At 38.2% G+C, this 26,618-nt stretch overlaps 2 protein-coding genes across 2 annotated transcripts in view; one reads left to right on the plus strand and one right to left on the minus strand.

Moving 5' to 3' along the window:
* Positions 1-1,049, minus strand: part of abhd16a (abhydrolase domain containing 16A, phospholipase) — a 53,949-nt gene extending 52,900 nt beyond the window's left edge. Inside the window, exon 1 of the mRNA XM_051934692.1 lies at positions 816-1,049. Coding sequence (XP_051790652.1) covers positions 816-950 — 135 coding nt within the window. The 5' untranslated portion in view covers positions 951-1,049. The remainder of the gene's footprint in view (positions 1-815) is intronic.
* Positions 1,050-3,681: 2,632 nt separating this feature from the next.
* Positions 3,682-26,618, plus strand: part of LOC127529804 (uncharacterized) — a 29,030-nt gene continuing 6,093 nt past the window's right edge. Inside the window, exons 1-5 of the mRNA XM_051934662.1 lie at positions 3,682-3,811; positions 12,322-12,427; positions 17,920-18,237; positions 20,756-21,049; positions 25,885-25,981. Of these exons, the coding sequence (XP_051790622.1) occupies positions 12,370-12,427; positions 17,920-18,237; positions 20,756-21,049; positions 25,885-25,981 (767 nt within the window). The 5' untranslated portion in view covers positions 3,682-3,811; positions 12,322-12,369. The remainder of the gene's footprint in view (positions 3,812-12,321; positions 12,428-17,919; positions 18,238-20,755; positions 21,050-25,884; positions 25,982-26,618) is intronic.

A 26,618-nucleotide genomic window follows, 5' to 3' on the forward strand; every position in this document is an offset into this window, starting at 1 on the left:
GACACACTGGAAGTTACTTTGGAAAATAGGTCGGCAAACTGGATGTCATCATGAAAAATCCCCTCCACTTTTTAGCCATAGGCTCATTCCTCTTTGGTGTTCTAAGAAGCACCACTGGGGATCTCTTCTGCCCTCAGCTATCATTTATTTTAATATTAATTTTGATATTTCTGCACAATATATATTTATTATGTATTTTTTAATTATTTGCCCTTTCAGTCTGTATCTGTTTTTATATATATATATATATTTCTGCTGTTGTATGCATCTAAATTTCCTCTTGGGATGAATAAAGTTTATATAATCTAAACAATAATAATAATAATAATAATATTTTATTTATATAGCGCCTTTCCTATGCTCAAGGCGTTTCACAGAGTCTTAGATAAAACAGCAGGGTATATAATACAATGCTCCATACGAGAAACATTGAGACATCCAGTTCAAATAATCTTATAAAGAAACTCTTATTAATACTATGGACAAGGATGACAACAAGCCTGTCAATTGCTTCCCACTCAAAGTAGTGGCTCACCAGGAACCTCAACTCAGTCTTGACCTCTGATTGAAAGACAGCCAAAAACGAAGTCTTAAGTTAAACAAGCTGTTTACACGGAAACAGTAACACCGAACTAGCTTTCAAGCACTACCAGCCTATACACCATCCTGACAACACTGCTGTCAAATATGACATGCCTCTCGCTTGCCCTAATCGGCCTCAGGTATACTGGATCCTTAAAACTAATGGGAAGCGTTGTCGTGGCTGGACACAATACTTCTAACGAAGCGACGTCCTTTGCGACTAATTCACTCACCCTTTCCCGGACCCCGCCGGCAGCGTGAGTTGTCACGTTTCTCTCAGCTGGGTTCTGTTCCGGCTGCCGGTGGATTCGCTGAAGTTTCGGCCCAAAAACACAACGAAACCACAACACCAACTGAGGTACGGACATTTTTCCGGCAGCACACTGTCATACAGACACTACGGGTACTGAGGAGAGTCAAATAATGCGAGACTTCCGCTGTATTAAACCAAGAAGTTGCAAGACGACTGTAATGGTTATGCCACCGCCAAGGTATTTTTAACGGTTCGACCCTGGCATGTGTTACTGCCACCTGCTGTACTGGAGTGTAAGGTAAAAATGTGTCTGTCACCATTTTACTTCCCAGCATTGTATCCAGTTATAATTCATGTGCTTCCGCACAAACCCTCGCTGCCTTTTGCTCTATTTCCAAAATATTATACTCCCTCCAGCACTACATATTATTCACCTGAACAGCTTCTCTTGATCTGGCAGACACTTATTACGCAACATTTAATGCTCCACTCGCTTTAAGAGTATATATAACCTTAATGAAATATCGTTTTTTGTGTCTGGTATGGTGTTTTTCTATAGTTATTTCACAGTCTACTAAATTCTTAAGTGAAAGTGTTGTTAATAACACTAACTTGAAACGGATTATTGGTGTAAAGTATGAAATCAAGATAAATAATCCACATTAATAAAAGGATATATGTCTGTCTGTCTGTTTGCAATATCACTGTCATTTCAAAAAATAGTGCATCATCACATACTTTTCTAGTAATAAGATGCATTGCATCACAAACATTAACGCTGCTTATATGAATTCCATACCAAATGGCATATACTTGAGATATATGCATTGCACGGTGCACTGCAAGCATTAACACTGAGGTCTATGTTGATTATTTGGATTTCAGACTGATTTGGACGGATAGCATAGCTGGTCCACCTTCACAAAAGGTGTCAGTCTGATTGCTATGTCTCTGTCATTCCAACAGATATTGCAACACAAACTTTAGCACTGCTTTTGCAAAACTCATACCAAATGGCATATAACAGACATATGCATTGCACTGCAAACATTAACACTGATGTCTAAGTAGATTACTTATATTTCATCCCCTCTTAGACAGATAGCATGGGTAGTGTTATAATATTTAAGTAAAAAACAAATGTACCATTTTCAGGAAGAATAAACTTTCATATTGAGCTTACTTAAGCATGCATGCCCTCTGCCTTATACCTAATTGTGTGGAAACACCTTTTGCTTTAATAAGCTTTAGTTGAGCTTTGCGTTTTTGGAGTCGAGACATTTTTTCTTATGGATGTGTGGGGGGGATCGTTGTTGCGCGAGCGTTTTGTTTCTTTTTGTGTTCCTGTGTCTTGTTTGAATCCCTCTCTTTGTGTGTGTCCCGTCCCTTGCTTGTAGGGTCTGTGGGGTGGTTTTGTGTTCTTTTTTTTGGTCTTCCATGGGCTTATTGAATCCCCCTCTTGGTGTGTGTCCCGTCCCGTGCCTGTAGGGTGGGGGTTTGGGGGGGGGGGGGGGTATGGTCGTGCCTTGGTATTGTGCGCTCGTCTGTTCTTTTTTTTTTGGTGTGTTTAGTTTCGTGTGCAATGTGTTTCGTGCTTTCCCCTCGTTTGAGTACTCTTTAATGTTTTTTTTCCTTATTTTGGTGCTTGTTGAGCCTCATTTTTGTGACTCCTTTCTGTATGTGCTCACTCCTGTTTTCTGTGCTCTTGTCGGACTCTTTTTGCGCCTGCGTCTCTCGCGGCCCCTCATCCGCCTCTCTCCCCCTCTTTGTGTGTGTCCTGTCCCTTGCTTGTAGGGTCTGTGGGGTGGTTTTGTGTTCTTTTTTTTGGTCTTCCATGGGCTTGTTGAATCCCCGTCTTGGTGTGTGTCCCGTCCCGTGCCTGTAGGGTGGCGGGGGTATGGTTGTGCCTTGCTATTGTGCGCTCATCTGTTCTTTTTTTTTTGGTGTGTTTAGTTTCGTGTGCAATGTGTTTCGTGCTTTCCCCTCGTTTGAGTACTCTTTAATGTTTTTTTTCCTTATTTTGGTGCTTGTTGAGCCTCATTTTTGTGACTCCTTTCTGTATGTGCTCACTCCTGTTTTCTGTGCTCTTGTCGGACTCTTTTTGCGCCTGCGTCTCTCGCGGCCCCTCATCCGCCTCTCTCCCCCTCTTTGTGTGTCCCGTCCCTTGCTTGTAGGGTCTGTGGGGTGGTTTTGTGTTCTTTTTTTTGGTCTTCCATGGGCTTGTTGAATCCCCCTCTTGGTGTGTGTCCCGTCCCGTGCCTGTAGGGTGGCGGGGGTATGGTCGTGCCTCGCTATTGTGCGCTCATCTGTTCTTTTTTTTTTGGTGTGTTTAGTTTCGTGTGCAATGTGTTTCGTGCTTTCCCCTCGTTTGAGTACTCTTTAATGTTTTTTTTCCTTATTTTGGTGCTTGTTGAGCCTCATTTTTGTGACTCCTTTCTGTATGTGCTCACTCCTGTTTTCTGTGCTCTTGTCGGACTCTTTTTGCGCCTGCGTCTCTCGCGGACCCTCATCCGCCTCTCTCGCCCTCTTTTGTCCGCCTTTCTCGGGTCCTCAGCCGACTCTCGCGGACTGTTTGTTGCGCCGGCGCAGTACGTCTTTTTGCAGCTACGGCCCATGGCCGGATGTGCCTGCGTCCATCATCCGGTTTAGCATTCTCGGTTAGTAATATGGATTACCAGAATCACTTCATTTGATGATTTGGAATGTGATTGGTTAACTATAAGCATGGTTGTTATTTACTAGGATTTCAGCTTTGTTTTGCCTTTTATTCAATCTCTGTTTATGTCATTTGTTTCAGCTCATTTGATTTTGGATTCTCTGCATTTAATTCTATGCTGTCCTTTTATCTTGCTGTTTCAACTATCCAAGAGGCAAGGTCTGAAGTCTATGAAGATTAAAGTTGCACAGTCACAAAGTGCTCAGGGTGTGCTGACTTGGAGAGCTGTGAAGACACTCCTATGTTATCTGAAGACTTTGGTAAGTGTCTTTAATTGAGGCCTCCTTAACTCAAAATTCAAAACAAACAAAAGAACAAAGCAGTTGGAGTAATTTAACCAAAGTTGTAGCAAAGTTACTTTTTCGCTGTAGTCCTCAAATCTGAAAATCAAAAGCCTAAATGTAAATCTAAGTGTCAATAAACAAAATGTGTGAATGGGCAAACAGTGATGCAAGAGAAACATTGTACTTTTTGGGCTATACATTACTTGTTGGAGTAACTGGTAGTCTATGTTGAAGATGGTAGCAAAATCATAATCTTTCCAAAGCTGTCCCATATACCATAAACATATACTGTATATCATAATGAATACTGAGATGGAATGTATGCATCAAACAACATTTTAGCTCAACAATGGGTGCTTTTACATGACAAATCATAACTGTGTACTTCAGAAAGCCAATATTCATACTTTCCTGCTGTTACAGACCACAAGGAGCACTTTGTAAAAAAGCAGAAATACATACTGGGAACTTGACACAGCTAGTCTCACACTGTTTCCCCATCAGATAATAATGGCAGTATATGTGATCACCTTCCCACTGTTTTTTTCAGTGATCCACAAAAGACTAAGCCCTTTCTTTTCTGCCTAGGACTTTCTGAAAGTCATACTCTTTCCTATGAAAGTTTCTTCAACCTTCCCAGATTACAGTCACTCAAGCATCCAGTTCTGCCCACCATAATCTGACATTTTACCTACTGTACTTTATTATGTCAACCTACCATTAGAAACTCTTAGATTTCATTTAGGAAAAATATTATTTTTGTTTAATACAAATTTTTAGATTTGATGATATATAAAATTCATGAAAAATGTTTAATCATGATAAAACTAAGATTTTTTTTGTTAAGTTGTGTGTATATTGGTAGGGTGGTGCATGCACAGAAATCGAGAGTGCATAGTTGCACTGAGAGCAGGCCTTTTCAGTAAGTAAAATGTAATGTCAGAACACCTTGCTGATATAGTATTTCATTTAGGTCACTTAAATAGCACAAGGGTCTAAATTGCTGAAAGCACATTACTGATTATGGATGAAGTTGTAATTGTGACCCGTTGGGCTGGCTACTTTGAGCAGCTGTTTAAAGCTGATCCTCCAGCTAGGACGTTGGATGTCTCTGGGTCCACAATCCTCGATGATCCATGATGCTGATCCTCCAGTTAGCTGTGAACCTCACTGTGAATCTCACTGAGATTGCACAGGTGGTGAACCAGATGAAGGTAGGGAAGGCTACAGGGATCTGTAGTATTTGGGGTCAGCTTCTTCAGGCTGGTGGTAAGGTTGTCCTCCTTGCATTGCAAGCAATCTTTGCTTCCATTTAGAATATGGGCATCATCCCAATTGATTGGAAAACAGGACTTGTCATCCTTATCTAGAAAAGGAAGGGTAATGCCCTGGATTGCTGCAACTACAGGGAGATGACACTGCTCTCTGGGCTGGGTAAGGTTCTTGCTAGGGTTATTCTCAACAGGATCTGTGCTCATTTGCTGAACTACCAGTGAGGGGCATCTGTTGGTGAAGAAAGATTAACTGATCTTGATTTTACTGATGATGCTGTGATCTTCATGGAGTCAATGGAGGCTCTGATCAGGGCTCTCGAGAGACTGAGAGAGGAGTCTGAGTGTCAAGGCTTGCAAGTGTCCTGGATAAAAACAAGATCCAGGTCTTTAACAATCTCTTGAGCACAACCATCAGCAATGTGTCTGTCTGTGGAGAATGTTGACCTTATTGAGAGGTTTATTTACCTCAGCACCAACATGCATGTCTCTAATGACTCTTCCTATGAAGTCAGTAGATGAATTGGGAGCTTAAGGGGGGGGGTCATGAGGTTGCTGGAAAAGGGTGTGTGGCACTCCTGATATCTTTGCAAAAGGATGAAGGTCCAAGTCTTTAGAGTCCTGGTGCTTCCTGTTTTGCTATATGGTTATGATACATGGATGCTGTCCAGTGACCTGAGACAAAAACAGGAGTTCTTTGGTACTGTGTCTCTTCTGAGAATCTTTTGATACAGCTGGTTTTACTTTGTGTCAAACGAGCAGTCACTCACAGAGTCCCGAATGAGGCACATTAACTGTATTGTGAGGGAGCATCAATTACAGCACTACTGCCATGTAGCGTGATTCCCCAAGGATGATCCGGCTAACAGGATCATCATTGTTGAGGGCTCAAGCGGCTGGACCAGGCCAAGGGGATGCCCACATAACATATGGCTGCGACAGGAAGATGGTCATTTCTGGGTTGGGGTTGGACTGGACTGCGTCTCTGCCTGGGGGGCTGCCAACCAGGATCCTGAGCTGTACCAGTACATACTCTCACACCTGACCTCAGAAATAGATAAAAATTAGCAGGTATTAGTTTCTTCAGACACCCTTGAAGGTTAATATAATATGCAAGCCGTAATATCCGTCACCTCAGCTTTAGGGGTATCTCTCCCATTTCAACCTCTAAAGCCCATGTGGTGTAGTCAGACATACCGCAGAAAAGGTGAGTTCAAGCTGAATGTGTGTTTGTCCAGTGCACAATGCCACCTTGGTCAATCAAGGTCTGCCAAAATTTAAGAAAAGATCCCCCTTTTTAATTGGGGAAGACCACAGGCTATGTTTCTTTTGGAAAAACGTCCCCTTTATTTAGTGAATGAACCAACACATTATTAGAGAAGTAGAACTAAAAGGCATTTTTGGGACTTCACATAGATCTGCAAAATTGCTCCCCACTGTAGGTTTAGTCAGTGAAATTTTGATTTTGAGCCAAAACTTTCACCTGGTGATTTTATTTTGTGACCATACTTGCACCTTATTCCACCTTGGGCAGTGATGGTTAACCCTGCTAGTACATCTTTAATCCAGTGTGGAATATATCAAAGTCTAAAATATCATCAATAAAATACTTTTGGAAGCACATCATGTCCTGCCACACAGTGCATTAAATTAATAACTTTCATACAGTATATCAATCCTCCAAAATCTTTTCCAAGTCCATCTCATAATATTAAAAGAATGTTACTCTTCACAATAGCTGTCCATTTAATTACAGCCTACTTTTGCTTGCATGGTGTAATGCATTGGTTAGCACTGATGTCTCATGAATGCAATGTTCTGAGTTTGAATCCCAGGTCAGGCCGTTTTCTATATGAACTGTTCATGTTATTTCTGTGTCTGAATGGGTTTTTCTCTAGGTACTTCCATTTTTCTTTTACTTTTCCAATGATAGGCAGGTCAGATTAAATGATAACTCTAAACCGACCCAGTATGAGCATAAGTGTGAATGTGATTGTATGTGTGAGTGGGCCCTTCCAAGGGCTGGTCCTTTCCCTAAAACCGATTTCTGCCTTGCACTGAGTGCTTTAAGGGATAGGATTCAGTCAGGTCAGGTCAGTTGGGGAGGATGCACTGGTACACTGTGTTGCCGCATCCACCACATGACGAAACACATGGTATAGTCCCACCCTCCAGAAATGACCAACTATCTTCCGCAGGTAAGTGTTATGTGGGCATTCCCTTGGCCTGTTCATCAGCCGATCAGGTCCTCAACAGTGAGGGTCCTGCGAGCTGGATCACCCTCAAGGAATCTCGCCACATGGCCATAGTACCGTAACTGATGCTCCCTCACAATACAGGTAATGGGCCTCATTCGGGACTCCATGAGCAACTGCTGATTCGACACAAAGTCCATCCAGTCCCAGGTTGCAAAGCTGAATTTGATTCATCAGGTTTGGGAATGTAAAAGTAATATTTGAACATTTTTCTGGGTTAGAAGCATAATAAGATCAGCATACTGAAAACTTAAAATCTTAATATGATACTATTCTTTCACTATTTATAGTGTCCTTTACATATCCCACATCATATAAACAATGTAAACCTCTTTTGCTAATGACCCCATCATCAGCATACAAAGCTATGGGATTATTAACACTACTCTTTTCAAAACAATATCTGATAACAAATGTCCCTGCCCTTTTTCTAAATAGATATCGAAGAAAAAAACAGGGTAAGTAAAGGGTAAGTAAAGGAAAATCCTGGAAAACTACTTCAATTTAAAATAATCCTCATCGTTATGGAAGCACATCCTGTCCTGTCACAAAGTGCATTAAATGGGTAAATTTTGTATATCAATCCTCCAAATATTTTTCCAAGTCTGTCTCATCATATTTACGCAATGTTACTCTTGACAATAGCTGTCGCTGTAAATAAGGCTTTCTGTTCCTTGTTTTAGGTGATGCATTGGTTGTCACTGATGTCTCACAGATGCAGTTCTTTGGGTTTGAATATCATGCCTGGCTCTTTTCTGGGTGAACCTTTCATGTTATCCCTGTGTCTGAATGGGGTTTTCTCTGGGTTCTTTCATCTTTCTTTAATTTTTCCAAAGATGTGCAGGTTAAGTTAATTGATAACTACAAACTGGCCTTGTATGAATGTGAATGTGAGGCACTACTGTCCCTTTTACAGATGGCTTCTGTGTTTCCTTTAAAAGTCATTTTTGAGTCAGTAATTTTCCCCAGATATTTATAACTTCCATCAGCCTCCACTGCTTGGTCTTCAATGATTGTTTCTTGCGGGTGAATTCTGTTTCTTCTGAAACTGATTATAAGACTATAAGTTTTTGTAGTGTTTTGATGTAGAAAAGACTGCTCATTTCAGTTAACACAATCATCTACAACCAGACCGTGTTTTCATTCTCATTTAGTAGGCTAACAATCACTGAGTCTTCAGCATATTTTAAGATAAGCCTGTTTTTACATTTATGGCAACAACTATTTGTGAATCAGATGTTCAAAAGGAATGAAAGAGGACAGCCCTGACTTTCATTTTCTGAGTCAGGTTCATTAAAACTCAATCAGCCACCCTACCAAGTTGAAATATAAAAGAAAATCTTTAATGTTTCTCTGCAAGAAGGTGGGGCTAAATGGTGTTAAAAGCTGACAAGAAGTCTACAAACAGGATCCTCACATGACTCTTGATGCTCTCTAAGTGATTATACAAGAGATGAAGCAAAGTGACAATGGCACCCTCTGTCCCTCTCTTAGACTGGTAGGCAAACTGAAGTGGGTCTAATAAAGCCGGAGTTTTCTCTGTCAGTCTCCTCTTTATAATTTTTTCAAATGATTTAATAAGCAGTGATGTCAAAGCCACTGGTCTGAAGTCATTTAAGGTTTTTGAGTTTTTGTTTTTAGTTACTGTAATTACTGTCAAATGTTTCCATAGCTTTGGAAATTTTGCTGTTCTAATGACAAACCAAACTCGAAACTGGCCCTTAATGCGTGTATGTCTGTGCATGTCTGAGTTTGCTATGTGAATGACTGGTTTCTCACCTAATGTAAGGAAATGTCTTGCGCCCAGTGTTCTGAAACTAGATAAGTGGGTTAGTTTTATTAGATTTATTTTGTTTTTCTGTTTCATTTTTTGCTCTTCCTCTTTTTCCTTATTTCCAACTACAAAAATAAACTATAATACTCAGCATAAGGACTCTGAAGGACTAATATTACAAAATACTGTACTTAGTCGTCTCAGATCATATAACAAAATTAGGCAATAGGATACTAGGCTTGTGAGAAGTTGCCAAGGTGGCAAAGGCTTGCCAAGGGTAAAATGGATATAAAGTAAGAACAAAGGCCTCCTACACAGCTGCCATTAGGACAGAAAGACACCAAAACCATAAATGACTCATAATAAGACGGTTAGGACTTGGCTCTATTACCTATAGTGACAAGATGGTACCCTTCACTGTATATTATTGGAATTGTGATCTCTGATATTATCCAGTATTTACAAGCCAACATCTTAAGACCAATAAAATATCTTTCAGTGGAAAAGGTAGAAAAATACTTTTCAGGGAGCTGAGGTTAGACTATGCTAAGAAGAAAACCATAACCTTGTGAAAAGCAAAATCCAAACCAATTTGAAAATGTACACATGGCATAACATTTAGTTGCATCTAGGGATATAGTTAGCTCATCTGAAAGTGGCAGCATTTTAAAACTTTTTGTTACTTCATCAAAGAGTCAGTAATTACATGTTTGTTTATTAAATACTTTTGGAACAATGAGTCATAATCCAAAGTAGAAAGCAGTTACAAGCATTACTAAACTACATTAAATACCTGATTTTCAATAGTATTTTACAAGGTGTGAAATGAATAGCCTTGACACATGCAAAAAGGTTTGGGGCCGCCACCCATATATTGTCCCTGGCTGCAAAAGGGTTTTGAAATAGCACTCATGTGCACTGTTTTGAGTCCTGAACTGAACTGAATAGTTGAGCAAAGATGTCAGCTTTATAAGCCGAAAGGCAGAAGTGATGTCATCTGGCTGGAACCAGAAGTGACATCAGTCTGAGTGCTGGACCCGGAAGTGACGTCAGTCTGGGCACCGGATGTGACCAGTCTGGGCACCGGAACCGGACGTGATGTTGAATCAGGTAGGTTTTCCCATATTTGGCCTACAGAGATAACAGAGGTAGGTTTAGTGAACCCCGCCACCCCCTGGCCTGGGGGGTAATTACCTCCTCTTGGTCCACTCAGCTCACTCCTAGTCGCACGTGTGTGACAAAGGTCATGAAGTTAAAAGTGCAGCCAACACTGTTCAAGTTTCTTTAAGATAATATTTTTTGAAAGAAGTACCAAATGAAGAGTTAAAATCTCTGTTGAAACATAAAATGTTTTGGTGATATGTTCTATGATGGAGAGCAGGTTTGGAGCTGTGCTGATAAATTATAGTGTCTGAGAAATATGGAACCTTTAAGATCTACAGATAATTTAGTGTACCATACTGTGCTTATAAAGCAATGCTTACAAGTGACTTGTACAACTGCCTCTCCTGGCATTTGATCTGTTTTGTTATCAGAAGTGGCTCTCAGATGAGTAAAAGAGGAAAATAAGCAAAACATTCACGTTTGGAGCAACTGCTCAAGGTAAAGCTGAAACAGTAATTTAATCCGTAATTAAAGCTGTACTGAATGTTCCTCTCTTTCAAGGTACACAAGTTCAGAAATTTGCCAACACTGTTCAATGAGAGATTTTGAATTTTAAAATGTGTACAGCATTCTGTATAAGAGATATGTTAATGATAGCTGAACTTTCTTGAAATTTCTTTGAAGGATAACTGTGTCAAATTCTGTCATTTGGATAGACAAACAAACAGACATGGCAACCATGATAGGTGTGTTTTGCTCACTTGGCTCGACAGGAAAACAGATAATTAGTTTCTTGATTTAAACCAGTAGATGCATGCAAAAAAGGCAAAAGAAACAAATCTGAAAATAAAACAGCAACTGAAACCAAGATGAGAAACAAAAATCACAGTCAATAAAAAGGCAATATGTTGAAAATCAATAAACACACAAAAAAATAACCACAAGAGAAATCAAAAATGTAAAGAAGGTTTTATCTGCAGATTGGATAAAGCTCAGTGCAAAAGACTGACCTTTTATCCTATCTGCTGATTAATTCAAGGTCACAACTCAGGAGACCACATCCTTAGAAACACAGGGCATGACCCTGACAATGGTTCACAAAAAATGGCTTCTATAACAGGAAAAGGTTAAGATCTCAAATTTCAGCCTTAATCATAACATTCGCATTATGCTGGATGTGAAAGTACCTAAAAGGTGTGATAAAAGGGCAAACCAAAAATGAGAGTCATAGAGTGCTTAGTAGCTTGAGATTATTAACAAAGCAATTTTTTTAATTCTTTTGGAAGAAAGTGTTGATGCCTGTGTAACAACATGCTGTAATTAGGAGGGTACCCCCAGATACAAAATATAATATTAGCAAATAAAATGGCATCACCAACACTGTGGCTGAAAAGAACAAAAAATAATAATTAAAATGAATTTTCAAAGAAACATAAATTATCCAGAATGTAGAGGTTGGGAGCATGAACTGATACTGATACTACCTCAGGATCTCAATTTGGACCCGAGCACAGCCGTGCAGTACCACAGTACCACACTAGTTCAATTGAGTGGAACAGTGTGAAGTTTTTTTTTTACGGTGGCTGGAGTGCCAATCCTGCCACCATCCACCAAGATTTCCCTGCAAGTTGGATGACCTGGATGCAGGTTAATCATACCCAGGATGGAACAATTGCAGGCTGAGGGTCTTGCTCAAGGGCCCAACAGAGTGAAATCACTTCTGGCATTTACCTAATTCGAACCAGCAACCTTCCAATTGTTGGCGCAGCTTCCAAGCCTCAGAAAGAACTGAAATTAATTTAACCTACAGTAAGATTCCTGACACATAGTATATTTTCTTTCACTAATATGCTTAAATGATCTTTTCAGGTGGTTAGAAAACCAAACCATCACAGTATGTGTCTATTTATATTGTATGTATCTTGAGCTGGACTTGTCCCAAAAAGTGACTTTGAACTCTGAATTGGTTGCTGCTGGGAGATCTTCTGTTCCTATTCAGTGTGCTACTTTTTCCATTTGTGTTTTTTTATTTTTTGAGTAAGGCTTCCTGTTTCCTAATTTCAAATAATAATCTTTTCTCAGCCTTTTCTGCTTTTTTAAGATTTGCACGGCCAAAGCAGGATCGCTACGATGATTTATCTGCTGATTGTAAGCATGCTGTTATGGAACTCTGTGAGATGCAGTAAAGGTTAGTAGAATAAATACATTTTGTATTATACAGATAAATAAACTAAAAATAAAAAAACAGGAATTCAAATGCAGCACAATAGATCCAAAAGTACTGACTTTTGCAGTTTGAGTAAGATAGTTTATATTAATTAAATCTTTTATTAATTTATTCTTTTACTCATTTATTCTAGTATTTAATGGTTATAGCAATAATACTGTATTGTAATTTGGGTTTATTACGCTATATCATTTAAAATCAAACTTTTGTACAATTTTCTTTATAATATTTCAGGTATAGTATAATTGCTATTTACAATAAATGAATTTGCAAATGAAAACTGAATTTAATATTTTTAAATTTAACATTACTGTGTTTAATATGTTTTTCTTCCTTATGGTTACACTAGTTTCCATGCCAAATACCAAAGACATGCCTGTAAGGTTAATTAGTAACACTGAACTGGTCTAGTGTGAATAAATTATGAATGTGTTTATCCAAGGGTTCACTTTTATTATGCTTATTATTAGAAAAGGCAGTATTCAAAATAAAGGTTTTCTTAGTAAGTGTAACACTGGTGGATTTCTTTAAGTGGGAAGTATTTGAAAAGCATTGCTTGCTTTGAAAGGAAATGTGAATTAAACCATCTTCAGGGGACAGAATCCCACCAGTCTTCACATTGAATAAATTCATAAAGTACTGGGGAGAACAGCACTGGCCAAGAGTAACATGGTGTTCAACCTTTGCTGTTTATTTTTGTCAAAAAACTGCAGCGTCTTTCTTTTAAACTTGTGCATATGTTCTCTCTGTGTCTGTACAAATATTTCCCCAGATATACTGATTTTCCTCCCACATCCCAAACACAATTACATAGGGGCACACCTATCATCAGGCTGTTCTTGGTGCATGCTCAGGGCCTTTTCACCAGCACCTGTCTCCCCACTTGATTTAATGATCAAGAGTGCAGGCACCATAAACCCCCATATGGTGAAACGATAGAGCAATCAAGTTTCAGAGCATGGAAACCATCAAATAGGGTCCAGCTCACCAAATTTGTTCAAACGTTCTAATGTCTATATGGTGAAATCGCCAAAGGGGACAACTCTTTGAAATGATTTATCTCCAAATTCTGCAACCAAAACTGACAAATAACATGAAACATCTGTGTCTCTGCATACTTTTTTGATAAAAGTATATTTGATTTGTTGAGGAGCTCTACTCATTATGTCACACAGGGCCCTGTGGGGCTCTTATTCTGGGTTTGCATGCACATTAGTTTAATTGTAATTTGCCCTCTGTGTATGTGTATTTGAATGTGCTTTACTACAGACTGTTGCCCCACTCGGGGATGTCTCCTGCTTTGTGTTGCATGTTGCCCCCATCTGAACCATGGATTGCATTAAATGGGATCCATAATGAGTGGACGGAGGAACGAACTAGGCAGAAATGCTACACTTCAGGATTACTAATTTGTCTATCTACATTTTTCACAATCAATCCGCATTAGTTTCATTTTTTTATAATGAGTTTTTTACTTCACATTCTACAAATGTTTGTCCTCCTCTTAAGGTATGAATGATCAAGTCTCTGTTATTAATGACTTTTCTGAACCTTTCTTACATAATTTTGTCTAACATTCTTAAATTCGTCAAATCTGATTCAGGGTAGGGGTTTACCCATCAAAGGCAGCAATGCGTGCAAGTTTGGCATTTTTATTTCAATTTCTATAAAATATTGTTTTGACAAATGCAAATCATCAGGTACTGTATTTCTGGTATATTTGTAAGATGAAGGTAAGGCCTAATAACTATTTTTGGTAAGTACTGTGCTTTGATAAGTAAGTTAACTGTGACTCACATGGGTGATTAAGTATAAATGAAATGAAATGAAAAAATGATGACTAATACAAGGCGATTTGCAGAAATAATAATCGTATGATTTATAAAACTTTGTTGTGAAACAAGTGCAGGCCAAATTAATTCCAGTAACTTTTATATTGGGCAACACAGTGTTACAGTGGTAAGTGTTTCTGCCTCGCAGGTCCAAGATACTTGGTTTGAAAAAATGCCTTTGTTACTGTCTATGTGCGTGGAGTAACGCTCTCTCTGTGTCTAAACAGGTTTTCTTCATGTTTTATTCCATATTCCAAAAACATGAAGCTTAATTTAGCCAGTGACCCTTGTTGTGATGTGAAATTTTGCATACAAGTTGATAAATATTTTGCATGTCTTCATTTGTAACTTAGACAAAGCAATGTAATATTAGTGTTACATTATTGATAATAACAGCAATGGTTTGATGGTTTAAGAACCCCTTCCCCCCTTTAGGACTGAGTCTCTTTGTAATTTTACGATAGGGTTGGGGGGAAGTGTCTCAAACAAGTTTGGTAATTGTTTCTCTGCAGAATTCTCAGTCAACCCCCAGAGGAAAGCCAGGCTGCCTAACTGGCAAACTTTAGCTCAACAAATGGTTTTGGGGGGAGGCAGGTGTGAAGATGTTTTCTGTTCCCCCATTGGTCTGAAGTATGGCTGTTTGGGACTGGCTTGTATCATAAGCCTTTAAGTACCACAACGCCCTATTGGCTCTAGGGGTTGGACAGAAAACCTATAAATTTGCTTGTTTGACCTCACCCTCTCTCTCTTACCAAATGATGAAAGACCATTAACTGAAAAGGACAACACAATAAAGAGCACAGCTCGGCAGCCATATTGAGACAGGCATTTGGCCTGTTCTGAAGAAAGCTGACCACAAATGATGCCTTAACTACAGACATTTTAAGTAACTAACAAGTCTGTGTGCTGCCTGAAACTACACATCACCATTTATCAGGTTGCTTGGTTGCCAATATTCAAATGTACTTTGCATATTGTTATTACTTATGAATATTATTAATAATACATTATGTAAATTTTAACTTAACTCCTGCTTGTCTTTTACTACACCTAATTGTCTGAGGTTATACATGTAGAAGGGAAGGTGGGGAGAAGTTACAGTATATACTATAATACCTTATAAACAGTGGAAAGTCTGTGGGATTTGAGGCATTCTGACAAAGGCCAATACTAATATTACAAAAGGGGAAAGTAGAGTAAAATATTACTCTTCCAAGACAAAACAACTCTAAATAGGCCAAGAGTGATAAATGATAAATGCATTAGTGTTTCTTGTGATGGACAGTTACCTGCCTGGGACTGGTTCTTGCTTTATGACAAATGCTGCTAAAATAGATTAGATCCCCCTTACTAATATTAATTTATATTGTGCTTGCAATTCAAACAACCATTGCACTGCTTCTGTATTTTACCAATAGAAGACGATCACTACAGAAAAGGCAGTGTGAAGTAACATGGCTAAAGAAACTGCTCTCCTGGAGCTTGATAATGAAGAGATAACAGATGCCAGTGAAGTGCTTCTAGATGCACTAGAAGAAAGGCAAGCTGATAAAACAAAACTCTTTTGCATTACACGGTCTTGACCCTGGAAGTTATGTCCAGGTCATACCCCAGAAGTACCCACCAGTAGCTTAAAAGTGCCCCCAGACAGTCAGTAGTTCCACTTGAATTGGAAATGAGAATTGTGCGAAGATCCAACTAGTAGGTGAAAGAGAGGCCAGAGAAATAAAGTGGTACAGAAGGTGTGTCTAAGGATTGTGGCGGGTGGCGGCCCATGCCCGGCCAGGATGCCCCTTCTACATATGTTCTGGGGGAGCAACCATGGGCTCCTCAGTACCTCCCCCAGGACGCTTGGTGGCAACCTCCCTGGCTGATGATGATGCCTCAGTTTCCCACAGGGCTCCATGGGAGACGGAGTTATCCTCAGCCCTGTTGGGATCTGGGGTGGCCGCGAGGGGGTGCTGCATGGGTCCCTGAGCCGGCCAGGACAACTATACAGCCCCACTGGGTGGGCTATAAAAAGGGCCAGCAACCACCACTCAAGAGCCAGAATTGGGAGAAAGAGGACGAGGTTGCCAAGGAGGAGTGGTGGTGCCAAACGGGAGTGTGTTTGTGGTTTTTGATAAGTGCTTTTGGGACTGTGGGGGGGTTCATGGGGAAGACGTGTGCTCCAGCTAAGAAAAATAAAAGTCCTTTGTGTTTTTATATGCGCCTCGGTGTGAGTCTGTGTCGGGTCAGGTGCTATACAGCGTCCTTATCACAGGATATATTGCTAGTATTCAGTGTGGTAGCCATTGCTTAGTTTTATACATTGTATTCTGAGTAACTTTGTCTCCTTAGCTTTTATTCTTGATTTGGGGACACACAGAACTCCCACTATCATAATAACATAAGGTAGGAACATAATTAAATCTAACATACTACTAATTTTATGGTGTTTATAAGAAACAGAGCTTAAGTCTAAATGGCAACCTGTGCATTTTCATTTCCAGAAGTGTAACAAAGGAGGCAGTCCACAAAAAGTTTTATTAAGATAAAGATAATAAAAAGAAGGGATAATCATTGACCAGTTTTGAAGAGTATTTTTACAAAGACAGAAACACATTACACATATGTAGTGTAAAGTTGCATTTAAACAGTGCCAAAAATAAAATACAAAAGTTTGCATGGTGTGACTCAAAGCACCCTGGTTCCAGCCTGGTGTGAGATCCATTCAGTGTGAAGTATGAACTTATGTCTATATGGATGTTCTATTTTTTCTTTTCAATGTATTAATTTTATTATAATTGGAAACAAATAACTGTAGCTGCCCTTTCATGTTACTCAAATGTGGCACTTGGTGTCACTACCCTAATTCCAAGTTGTTTGCCTGCCTAAGGAAAAGTAATCTCTGATAGAAGAGCACTGGAACCATTGGGTAGAAGGGTCCTTTCATCAGATTGGCTGGCCTAGCACTGACTAAGCTGTGGAATGGCCAGTAGAGGGGAGGCAGCTTGATAGCCGAAGTCTCCAGAGCCCTGAACAAATCAGAATCCTATTATGTGATTTAATCCACTCTTGCATTTTGCTCTGTACTTGTACTATTACTGTTGTACTACAGTACTAGTGTATTGTAGTGAGGATTACTGGTGTTCTGTTTTGTGTATTGTATTGTATTTACCCCATTTTTGACATTCACTGCATGCCCAGCCTACATGGAAAGTGATCTCTTTCTGAATTGCCTTTCTCAAGATTTCTTCCATTTTTTCCCTACGAGGGTTTTTTGGGAGTTTTTTCTTGTCTTAGAGAGTCAAGGCTGAGTGAATGTCAAATAATAGGGCATGTTAATGCCCATTGTGGCACCCCTGGTGTGATTTTGGGATATATAGAAAGAAATTGTTTTGTAAAGTGTATTATATTGTTTTTGAGATCCTGCATTGAGTCTGCTTCTGGAAAAGCCTACACTGTCCTTTATGGCTTGAATGGTAATGTTCAGATAATAATTTGCTTGTTAAATGTAGTCATAGTGCAATATCTAGTTTTAATTCATCAATAAATAATAGGAAATTCTTTAAAACAACTCAACATTAATTTATAGCATGAAGATTGATGGAGAACTTTTATCTCATCTTGTTTTTAAAGGTAGTCATTTTAACACAAGCCAAGGTGGAGAAATACACTTAGCATTTAAAGATCTGCAATTACCAATTACCTGCAAGTGGACTCCAAGATACCAGAAGTGCACTGGAGATATGAAAGAGACAGAAAGAGAAATTTATTCCATTGATGAGAAGGCAAATGGTACAGTGAACCAAGAGAGATTCAAGGACAGACTGTACCTGGAAAAGTCAGACGACATTAAACTGGTTCTAAAAAATGTAACAATGAGTGACACTGGAACATTTAATTGCAGTAGCCATAACATGCATTATGAAGCATTTACTGTGGAGGTATCACCAGGTATGGATTTATAGAAATGTGTCCATTTAATCAAGCATGAAATTCATGTTGGCAAAAAAGTGAAGTCTGCTAAAATAATCGTAAATCTAAAAAACTGTTAACTTATGGATTATCCTCATTTTAGACAAAATGTCTTTTATAGCTTTTCTCTAAATTACTGTACACACCTATTCACCTTAAGTTAGCTAAGATGTTAGACAGTAATACAGTAAGTGACATGATTTAATTAATAAGATAATTTAAAACTGGTGGAATTGCTACCTCATAGAACTTAGACTCAAGATTCAGTCTTTTGGGTGAAGTAATGACTGTGTTGGATTTTGCATATAATATTCTTACATGAGCTCTAGTCCTCCACCACCATCCAAAGACATGCTCTGAGGCTGAGTGGCATCTCAGAATTCTCTTTATGTGGATGTAGGGGCACCTCTGCTTATGAAATAGTTTGCCATGTAGAATAGATTCTACTCTATCAATAACTGCTGCTGGGTTAGGCTTCATGTGGCTGTCAGTTTGGTGAGGTGCCCAGAAAATGAATGGGTGGAGATTTTCAAAGCAACCAACAATTCTTTGTCTGAACCTAGTTTTACATAAGAAAGGGCTATGGTTTTCAGACCCTAAAGATTGAAACATTTGGACCAAGACAGGGAACAAACCTGAGTGAAATGCTAATAATAACAGGGGACACACACGACTAAGTAAGACTCACTATTCTGCCCAAAAATCTTCAGTGTATGAGAATAATAAAGACTCAGTTATTTGAACACCAGGAGAACATACAGGTCTGACTTAGACAGCACTCTAGCTTGTAATGTAACTACTTTTCAAAATCTTTAAGAATCCAACACTTTCTCCTAAACCACTGTGTGGCCAATAATATAAACTACATGTAACAAATGTCAGCTAGGAAATGACTGGTCAATTTAACCTTAATTTTTATTATGTTATTTTCTGTATTTATAAGCCTTGGTCAACTCAGAGTGCAGAGATTAGTACTTCTGCCTCACATCACTCAAGTCCTGGGTTTTATATTTTATAAGTCAACATATTTCTTATGTGAAGTGCACATGTTCTTCCCATTTTATTGTGGATTTCCCAGCTGCTCTGGTTTTCTATTTCTTTAATTTTCTTTCCTAAGGCACACATGCTTGAAAGGCAGTGTAGTTTAATAGGTAGGGAATTGGACTATAAATCACTGGTAAATTCTTCAGTTTTCACTAATTATGTGTCTCAGAGTAAGTAACCTAACCTTCCAGTTCTGCAATTGCAAAAAATACAATAAACAATACGGTGGCACAGTGGTAGCGCTGCTGCCTTGCAGTTAGGAGACCCGGGTTCACTTCCCGGGTCCTCCCTGTGTGGAGTTGGTATGTTCTCCCCGTGTCTGCGTGGGTTTTCTCTGGGAGGTCTGGTTTCCTCCCACAGTCCAAAGATATGCAGGTTAGGTTCTAAATTGCTTGGTGTGTGTGTGTGTGCCCTGGTGCCCTTCCTGGGGTTTGTTTCCTGCCTTGCTCCCTGTGTTGGCTGGGATTGGCTCCAGCAGACCCCCGTGACCCTGTAGTTAGGATATAGTGGGTTGGATAATTGATGGATGGATGGACAATAAACAATTATAATGTATTCTAATATTATATGTGTCCTTGGTCAAAGATGTCTACCAACAATGTCTAACCAACAATATTTATTAGAGGTGATATTGATGCAGTAGTAAGCACTGCTTCAACACACCTTCTGAGTACTACAGTAGTTTACACCCTAACTTGGGTGCACTCTGTGTGGAGTTTACTTATTTGTTCTCTGTTTATGCATGTTTTTGTTAGTGTAATCCAGTATTCCTTCCATGTCCTTAAGACATGTCACATGCTTTTTTGGTCAACTGACAACTTTAAATTCACCTGGTATGAGAGAATGTGGATGTGTGCATACATGTAGGAACCTTGCACTGTACTGCCGGTGTTTCAAATGATACCCCTGTCAGACTCCAGCCCTCACAAGTCTGTGGTGTAGTGGGTAAGGAGTTAGGCTACAAGTCAGATGGTGTTAGAATAATTAGTAAATCTAAATTGGTATTGTGTTAGAGAATGTGAGTGTGGGTATGAGTATGCCCTACGACAGACAAGAGTTCCACCTAGTTCTCCTCCCTTACATGTCATGCTGCCAACATATTCTCCTTATAACATTATAATCATCTAACAGTTCCACAGTCCATGGGTTCACATCTTGGCTCTTTATGTCTCACTATTTTTATGTAAGTTTCTTCCAGAACCTAAATATATGTTTGTTAGGTTTATTATCATTTACAAACTAACCCAGTTTGAGTGAGGGTGCCAGCTGAGTGGAGCATACCTTATGATAGGGTGGTGTTCCATCCAGGATTGGTTCCTATATTTCTGCTGATATAGGTTATGACTTCCTGTGACCCTGTATTATATAATATTCTGTAATGTACAGATTAGAGATTTAATGCAAAAATCAAATATTTTAATGGATTTACAAAGATCTATTTCTTTCTTTACAGCTTGTGCTCACAATAGGACACCATCTGTTTCACCCGTGAAAAATGACAAGATTTTTGAACTGTGTTGTACTTACTGTGATGGAAGTCCAATATCTGAAAAAAATTATGAGTGGAAATTGAATGGGGAGCAAATCAGTCATAATATGGCTGACATTTTCCTTCCTGGGAAAAATTGTCTTTCAATTGCAGCAACTAAGTATGAGGGAAAGTGGACTTGTGGATCCCACCTAGAATACTGTCTGGAAGGAATTTCGGAGAAGTCAACCATATTACAGACAAAATACACATTTAAAGGTGAATTAACATGCTGTATAAGTGTTAATCACAATCACTTCATTTTCAGTTTATTCATATGTGTATGTGTATACATATTTATATTTTGCAGGGGGCACATAAATCCTGAAAAGTAGCCTTTTTTGTCTCATGGCCTAATGTTAGTCCAGAAACACAAACCTATCTGAACAGAGGGTAGAGCACAACACACTAAAACATTCCAAAAGGCAGCATTTAGGATAATTTTTAAAGCTGATTCAACTACTTTAAGCAAACAAGTTTGAGGGCAAATCAACACACTCAAACAAATGTCTCTGGTGGAACAGAAACATTGCCAAATTAATTGATTGTGGCTGAGGCATTGAACCTCTCGCTGTGTCTATGGTTCAGAGGAAAGTTGAAAAAACTCATGGCTTCATAACCTTCACCAAGACAGTACTTATATAGTAAATCAAATTAAGATACAGACAGTCCATGAGTGAACAATTACCTTATTCAAAGTTTATAAAAATTAGTCAAATTAATTATGCAGTTCCAAGCAATCTCTTTGTTTTCTTTATTTTTTTTCAGAATGATGTATTAATTAGTGTTTAGTTTTTCTGTATGCTACTTGTTTTTGTAAATCTCTTCCAATTTCACATCGACTTAATAATTGTATTTGATTAATATAGAGATGCATAGTATTCATGAAACATTGCATCATTCATAGAGTATGTTTCCATCATTAGAACATTAGAACACTCTAGATGAGAACAGGCCATTCAGCCTAAAAAAGCTTGTTAGTCCTATCCTAAAGTCTTACTGTCTACCACACTACTTGGTAGCTTATTCCAAGTGTCAATCATTCTTTGTGTAAAGAAAAACTCCCTAATGTTTGGGCGAAATTTACCCTTAACAACTTTCCAACTGTGTCTACGTGTTCTTGATGAACTCATTTTAAAATAACAGTCTCGATCCACTGTACTAATTCCCTTTATAATTTTAAACACATCAATCATGTCACCTCTTAATCTTCTTTTGTTTAAACTGTATAGGTTCAGCTCTTTTAATTTTTCCTCATAATTTAACCCCTGTAGCCCTGGAATCAGCCTAGTCGCTCTTCTCTGGACCTTTTCTAGTGCTGCTATGTCCTTTTTGTAGCCTGGAGACCCAAACTGCACACAGTACTCCAGATGAGGCCTCACCAGTGCATTATAAAACTTGAGCAGAACCTCCTTGAACTTGTACTCCACACATCATGTGGAGTCCACTATGACTCCTAAATCCTTCTCATAAGGTGTACTCTCGATTTTCCGACCGCCCATTGTGTATTCAAACCTAACATTTTTACTTCCTATGTGTAATACTTTACATTTACTGACATTAAATTCCATCTGCCACAAATCTTCCCAAGCTCGTATGTATGCTATCCAAGTCCTTCTGTAATGATATGACGGATTCCAAATTATCTGCTAATCCTTCTATCTTGGTATCATCTGCAAACTTAACCAGCTTGTTACTTATATTCCTGTCTAAATCATATATATATATTAAAAATAGCAGCGACCTCAGCACTGACCCCTGTGGAACACCACTCTTAACACTGGCCAATTCTGATGAGGTTCCTCACACCATCACCCTCTGCTTCCTGTTTGAGCCAATTCTGCACCCATCTAAAAACATCACCCTGAAATCCCACTTCTTTTAATTTGATGCCCAACCTCTCATGTGGTACCTTATCAAATGCTTTCTGAAAGTCAAGATCAATAATATTATATGCTCCACTTTGATTGTATCCTTTTGTTGCCTTTTGTTAGTAAAACACGAGCTCCCTCTTCTGAACCCATGCTGACTGTTCAGAATAACTCTTGTCCTTGCCAGGTGTTACTCAATGTTATCCTTAATAATTCCTTCCATTAATTTTCCTGTGACGCAAGTTAAGCTTACTGGCCTATAGTTGCTTGGATCTACCCGGTCACCCTTTTTATATAATGGGATGATATTTGCCATTTTCCAGACCTTCGGAATCTCTCCAGTGCACTGTGACTTCCTAAAAATATGTGTCAAGGGTTTATATATGTACTCACTAGCCTCCTTAAGAACTCGAGGATAAATATTATCTGGTCCTGGTGATTTGTTTGATCACCATACCAGTTACCATACCAATTTCTACTTTAAGAGTTCATTAATGTTAACAAGCTGCCATTGTTTCTGACTTGTTTCTTGGTACTCATTGTACTACCTGTGCATGCAGTTTGTGGTCTAATTCAATGTATTAATAATTAATTTATCAATAAACATTATTGAAATGGATAATAATCACAAGCATGATAAAAAGATGAAAAATCTACAGTTGAAAATTCAACTTATTTTTAAAGATGCAGCAACCTAATTAACAAGTAACACTCTGTAACTTGAGTCATGTTATAAGAAGTTGCAGACTTAAGATTATAAGATATTTTGTGGCTATCAGCTGCTTTTGTTCCCTCTGCTTTTTAGAATGAATGAAATTTAAATTGTGGCTTTTGGTGGGGTTTGTTGTATAGCTTGCATGTTCTCATGTTATGCCTCACTCACATAAGAGGTGTGCTTCACTAGGGTTATTGATATTTGTGTCCTTGGGGTAATTTTACTTGATGTTAACTCCCTGGTGTCTGACCATGTCCTGTATTATAAACACAGTCTCAACATTTTTGGAACCACATTGTTGTACAATAAGGTATAAACTTGCTTGCAGAGCACCGTGGATTTAACCAAAAACATGGTATAAAAAGATTAGAGATTGGATGATCAGTGTATATTTACTAAAGGGAAAATAGGTGAAAGTAATGACACAATAATAAAAACATCTGCATTTTAAATGTTTCAGTTGTGCCTCTTGACTTGAAGGTTAGAGACCTTTCAAGTGACCATTGCTTGAATCTTTAATGACATAATTTAAAATTTGTGTGAACTTGTACATCTTGCTTCATTGTCAGTCATCATAAGCATAATCACGAATCTCAAAACTTATTTAAATACAATACAATATAGCATTATGCCTTTTGAACAAAAACTGGAAATTAAACGTTTGGGGACACCCCAGCCTGTAGACCTAATATCTATGTTTTTGGATTGAAATTATGAATGTGTTGCATGTTGTCAGTTATGTATTAGCCATGAATGAATTCTAATTCATATTTCTGCATTCAGTGTTTGCATTTGAGGTTGATGTTATGGTTGATATTAATGTATTTTTTTAATACTGTTCTTTGGCGGTTGTTTAGTATGGCAAAAAAATATATATATGTTCATAGATCTTCATTTTGTGTGATTTTTGCATGGCATTATTAGACTGATATTTTATCATCGCTGATGAGGGTAGCCTAATACATTGTGAAATGCAGTGTCTCTCCATCACGTAAGGTTTACTTCTGGACGCTGTCTTCTTGCTAGGCCAACCTTCAACAGAGCTCTGATATCCATTGCTCCCTCCATTGGGCTCTAATTATCTTTTCTCTGCCTTGTCCATTATTCAGACTGAAGAGGCAACACCATCTACACCCATTTTCACCAACTCTGTGAGTAGATCAAAGTGAAGATGCAGAGGCACAGATCTTTTAAAGGTTGCAAGTACTGTTTTTAAGTGCTTGATCATATCTCTTGCTGACATTCTTTCTCTCTCTCTGTCATACAGGCACACACACACACAAACATTGCACAACTCCAAATCAAGGTATTTGCTATTTTTTCCTCGAATGCTTGAGTGTTTTATCCCCTGCCATCTATTTTTTTTTGGCGTGTATGCTTGTTTTTGGACTATCATTAGGCAGTGAAATAACAGAAACTACTTTTCACTCAGTATATGTCCCCTGCAAAATATACACACCCCAATAGATTCAGGGACAGTTTGTTTTCTGGCTCACAATCATTCAAACTGAAAACCGTATGACTTTTCTTTTTTTTATATCATCTGCTTTTACACTTAATGTATGGTGTTTACTTCATTGCCTGTTATTGACATTGTACTACTGTCAACTATATGGTTATGATTTCCTACTACAAATTTGGACATTTCTTTTATCCTTAGTTTTCTGACACAAAAATCACCTACCATCTTTCTTCCTATTTAACTTGTGTAAGCTACATTACACTTTCTACATGAAATACAATTAAATAAGGGTTTTAAACAGGAAGAATGTCCAAATAGTGAGGAAGAAATTCTATGTTGAATAAAAAATGTTCAATCTTGAGTGCTTCATTGCATCAGCAAGTTTAAAACAGAGACTGACCGAGTCAGAGAACCTAGAAAAATAGAACAGACTTCATAGTATGGCAGAAATGTTCAGAATTGGGTATAGACTTGTGTCTAGAAATGGTCAGCTAGTAAAAGATACATCAATAGTAACCTGAGACATGGATGAACCATACAAGTGGGCAGCAAATCCCTAAAGCTGACTTCTGTGGAGCTGACTTCACGCAATTTTTCCTTAAAACACAAGGTGTCAGGCACAAAGTTGAGACAGTAGGGTAAAAAAACATAAGTCAGATATGTGCAGGCATTTTCTCATGTTTAATAACATGATGATGGGAAAAACCAATATGAGTCAAGGAGCATGAAGTTGTACTTATAAATTAATTTAGTGGGGCAAGAATGCAATAATTGTACTGTCACCTGCTGTACCCGTAATAGATTTATCAGACCTGAAAATACTTTAACATGTTTTAAATTATAAGCCATCCAGTTTAAGCTCTCATCAGTTTGAGTGTCAATGTGAATTAAAATATTTAAAACATTGTGAATTAAAACATTGAAAACACTGCTAAATTATCATAGCTTCATGTTTATCTTACGTATGTAATTTCTACCAATTTTGCATTTTCTTTTTTTATTGTAGATTCAGCGGGTTATCTGGTAACAGGATTTTTAATTACACTGCTTATTTTCGCATTAATTGGAGCTGGGATACGGTACCACAAGACTAAAACAAAAAGGTATGATTTAGCTTCTGATTAATTAAAGAAAAAGGCTATTCAATACAGCATGTTCAAAAATGTGAATGGAGAAATGAAATGGAAAAAATAGAAAAATAAAAATAATTTTCAGAAGGAGCAACAGAATAATTCAGCAGCACAGAAAAATCCTTATCTGAGTCTGTACTTTAATTTTAAACAAATTTAAGTTTGAGCATATGCTAACAATATTAGCTTTGGAGAAAGCACCTACATTAAGGGTGACAGTTAATTAGAAATATAAAAAAAGGGTAAAATACAATACAGAAAATATGTGTGGGAATATGTAAGTATCCTGGCCTCCCACAGGAGAGAATATCTGCATCTCTCTACAACCTAATGTAAATTAACCTTTTATAAAATTATTCTTCTTGAATGCCCAGCAAACATATTAAGCAATGAAGCTTCTTCTCAAATGCTTGGCAAACTATTACAAATAATATCTGAAACTGTATTTTATCCAAGGAAGTATAATACTCCTACCAGCATTTTTCTATATACTGTATGTTATACTGTTTTTCTTTTTTTCTTGGTTTCAATTCTTTAATTGCTCTGTTTTCTGCACTCACCTGGGCTTCTCTGAGGTGTTTTTTCCCTTTTTACATAAAAAATATTTTGC

Source organism: Erpetoichthys calabaricus, chromosome 1 (assembly GCF_900747795.2).
Source record: "Erpetoichthys calabaricus chromosome 1, fErpCal1.3, whole genome shotgun sequence".
Classification (NCBI taxonomy): domain Eukaryota; kingdom Metazoa; phylum Chordata; class Cladistia; order Polypteriformes; family Polypteridae; genus Erpetoichthys; species Erpetoichthys calabaricus.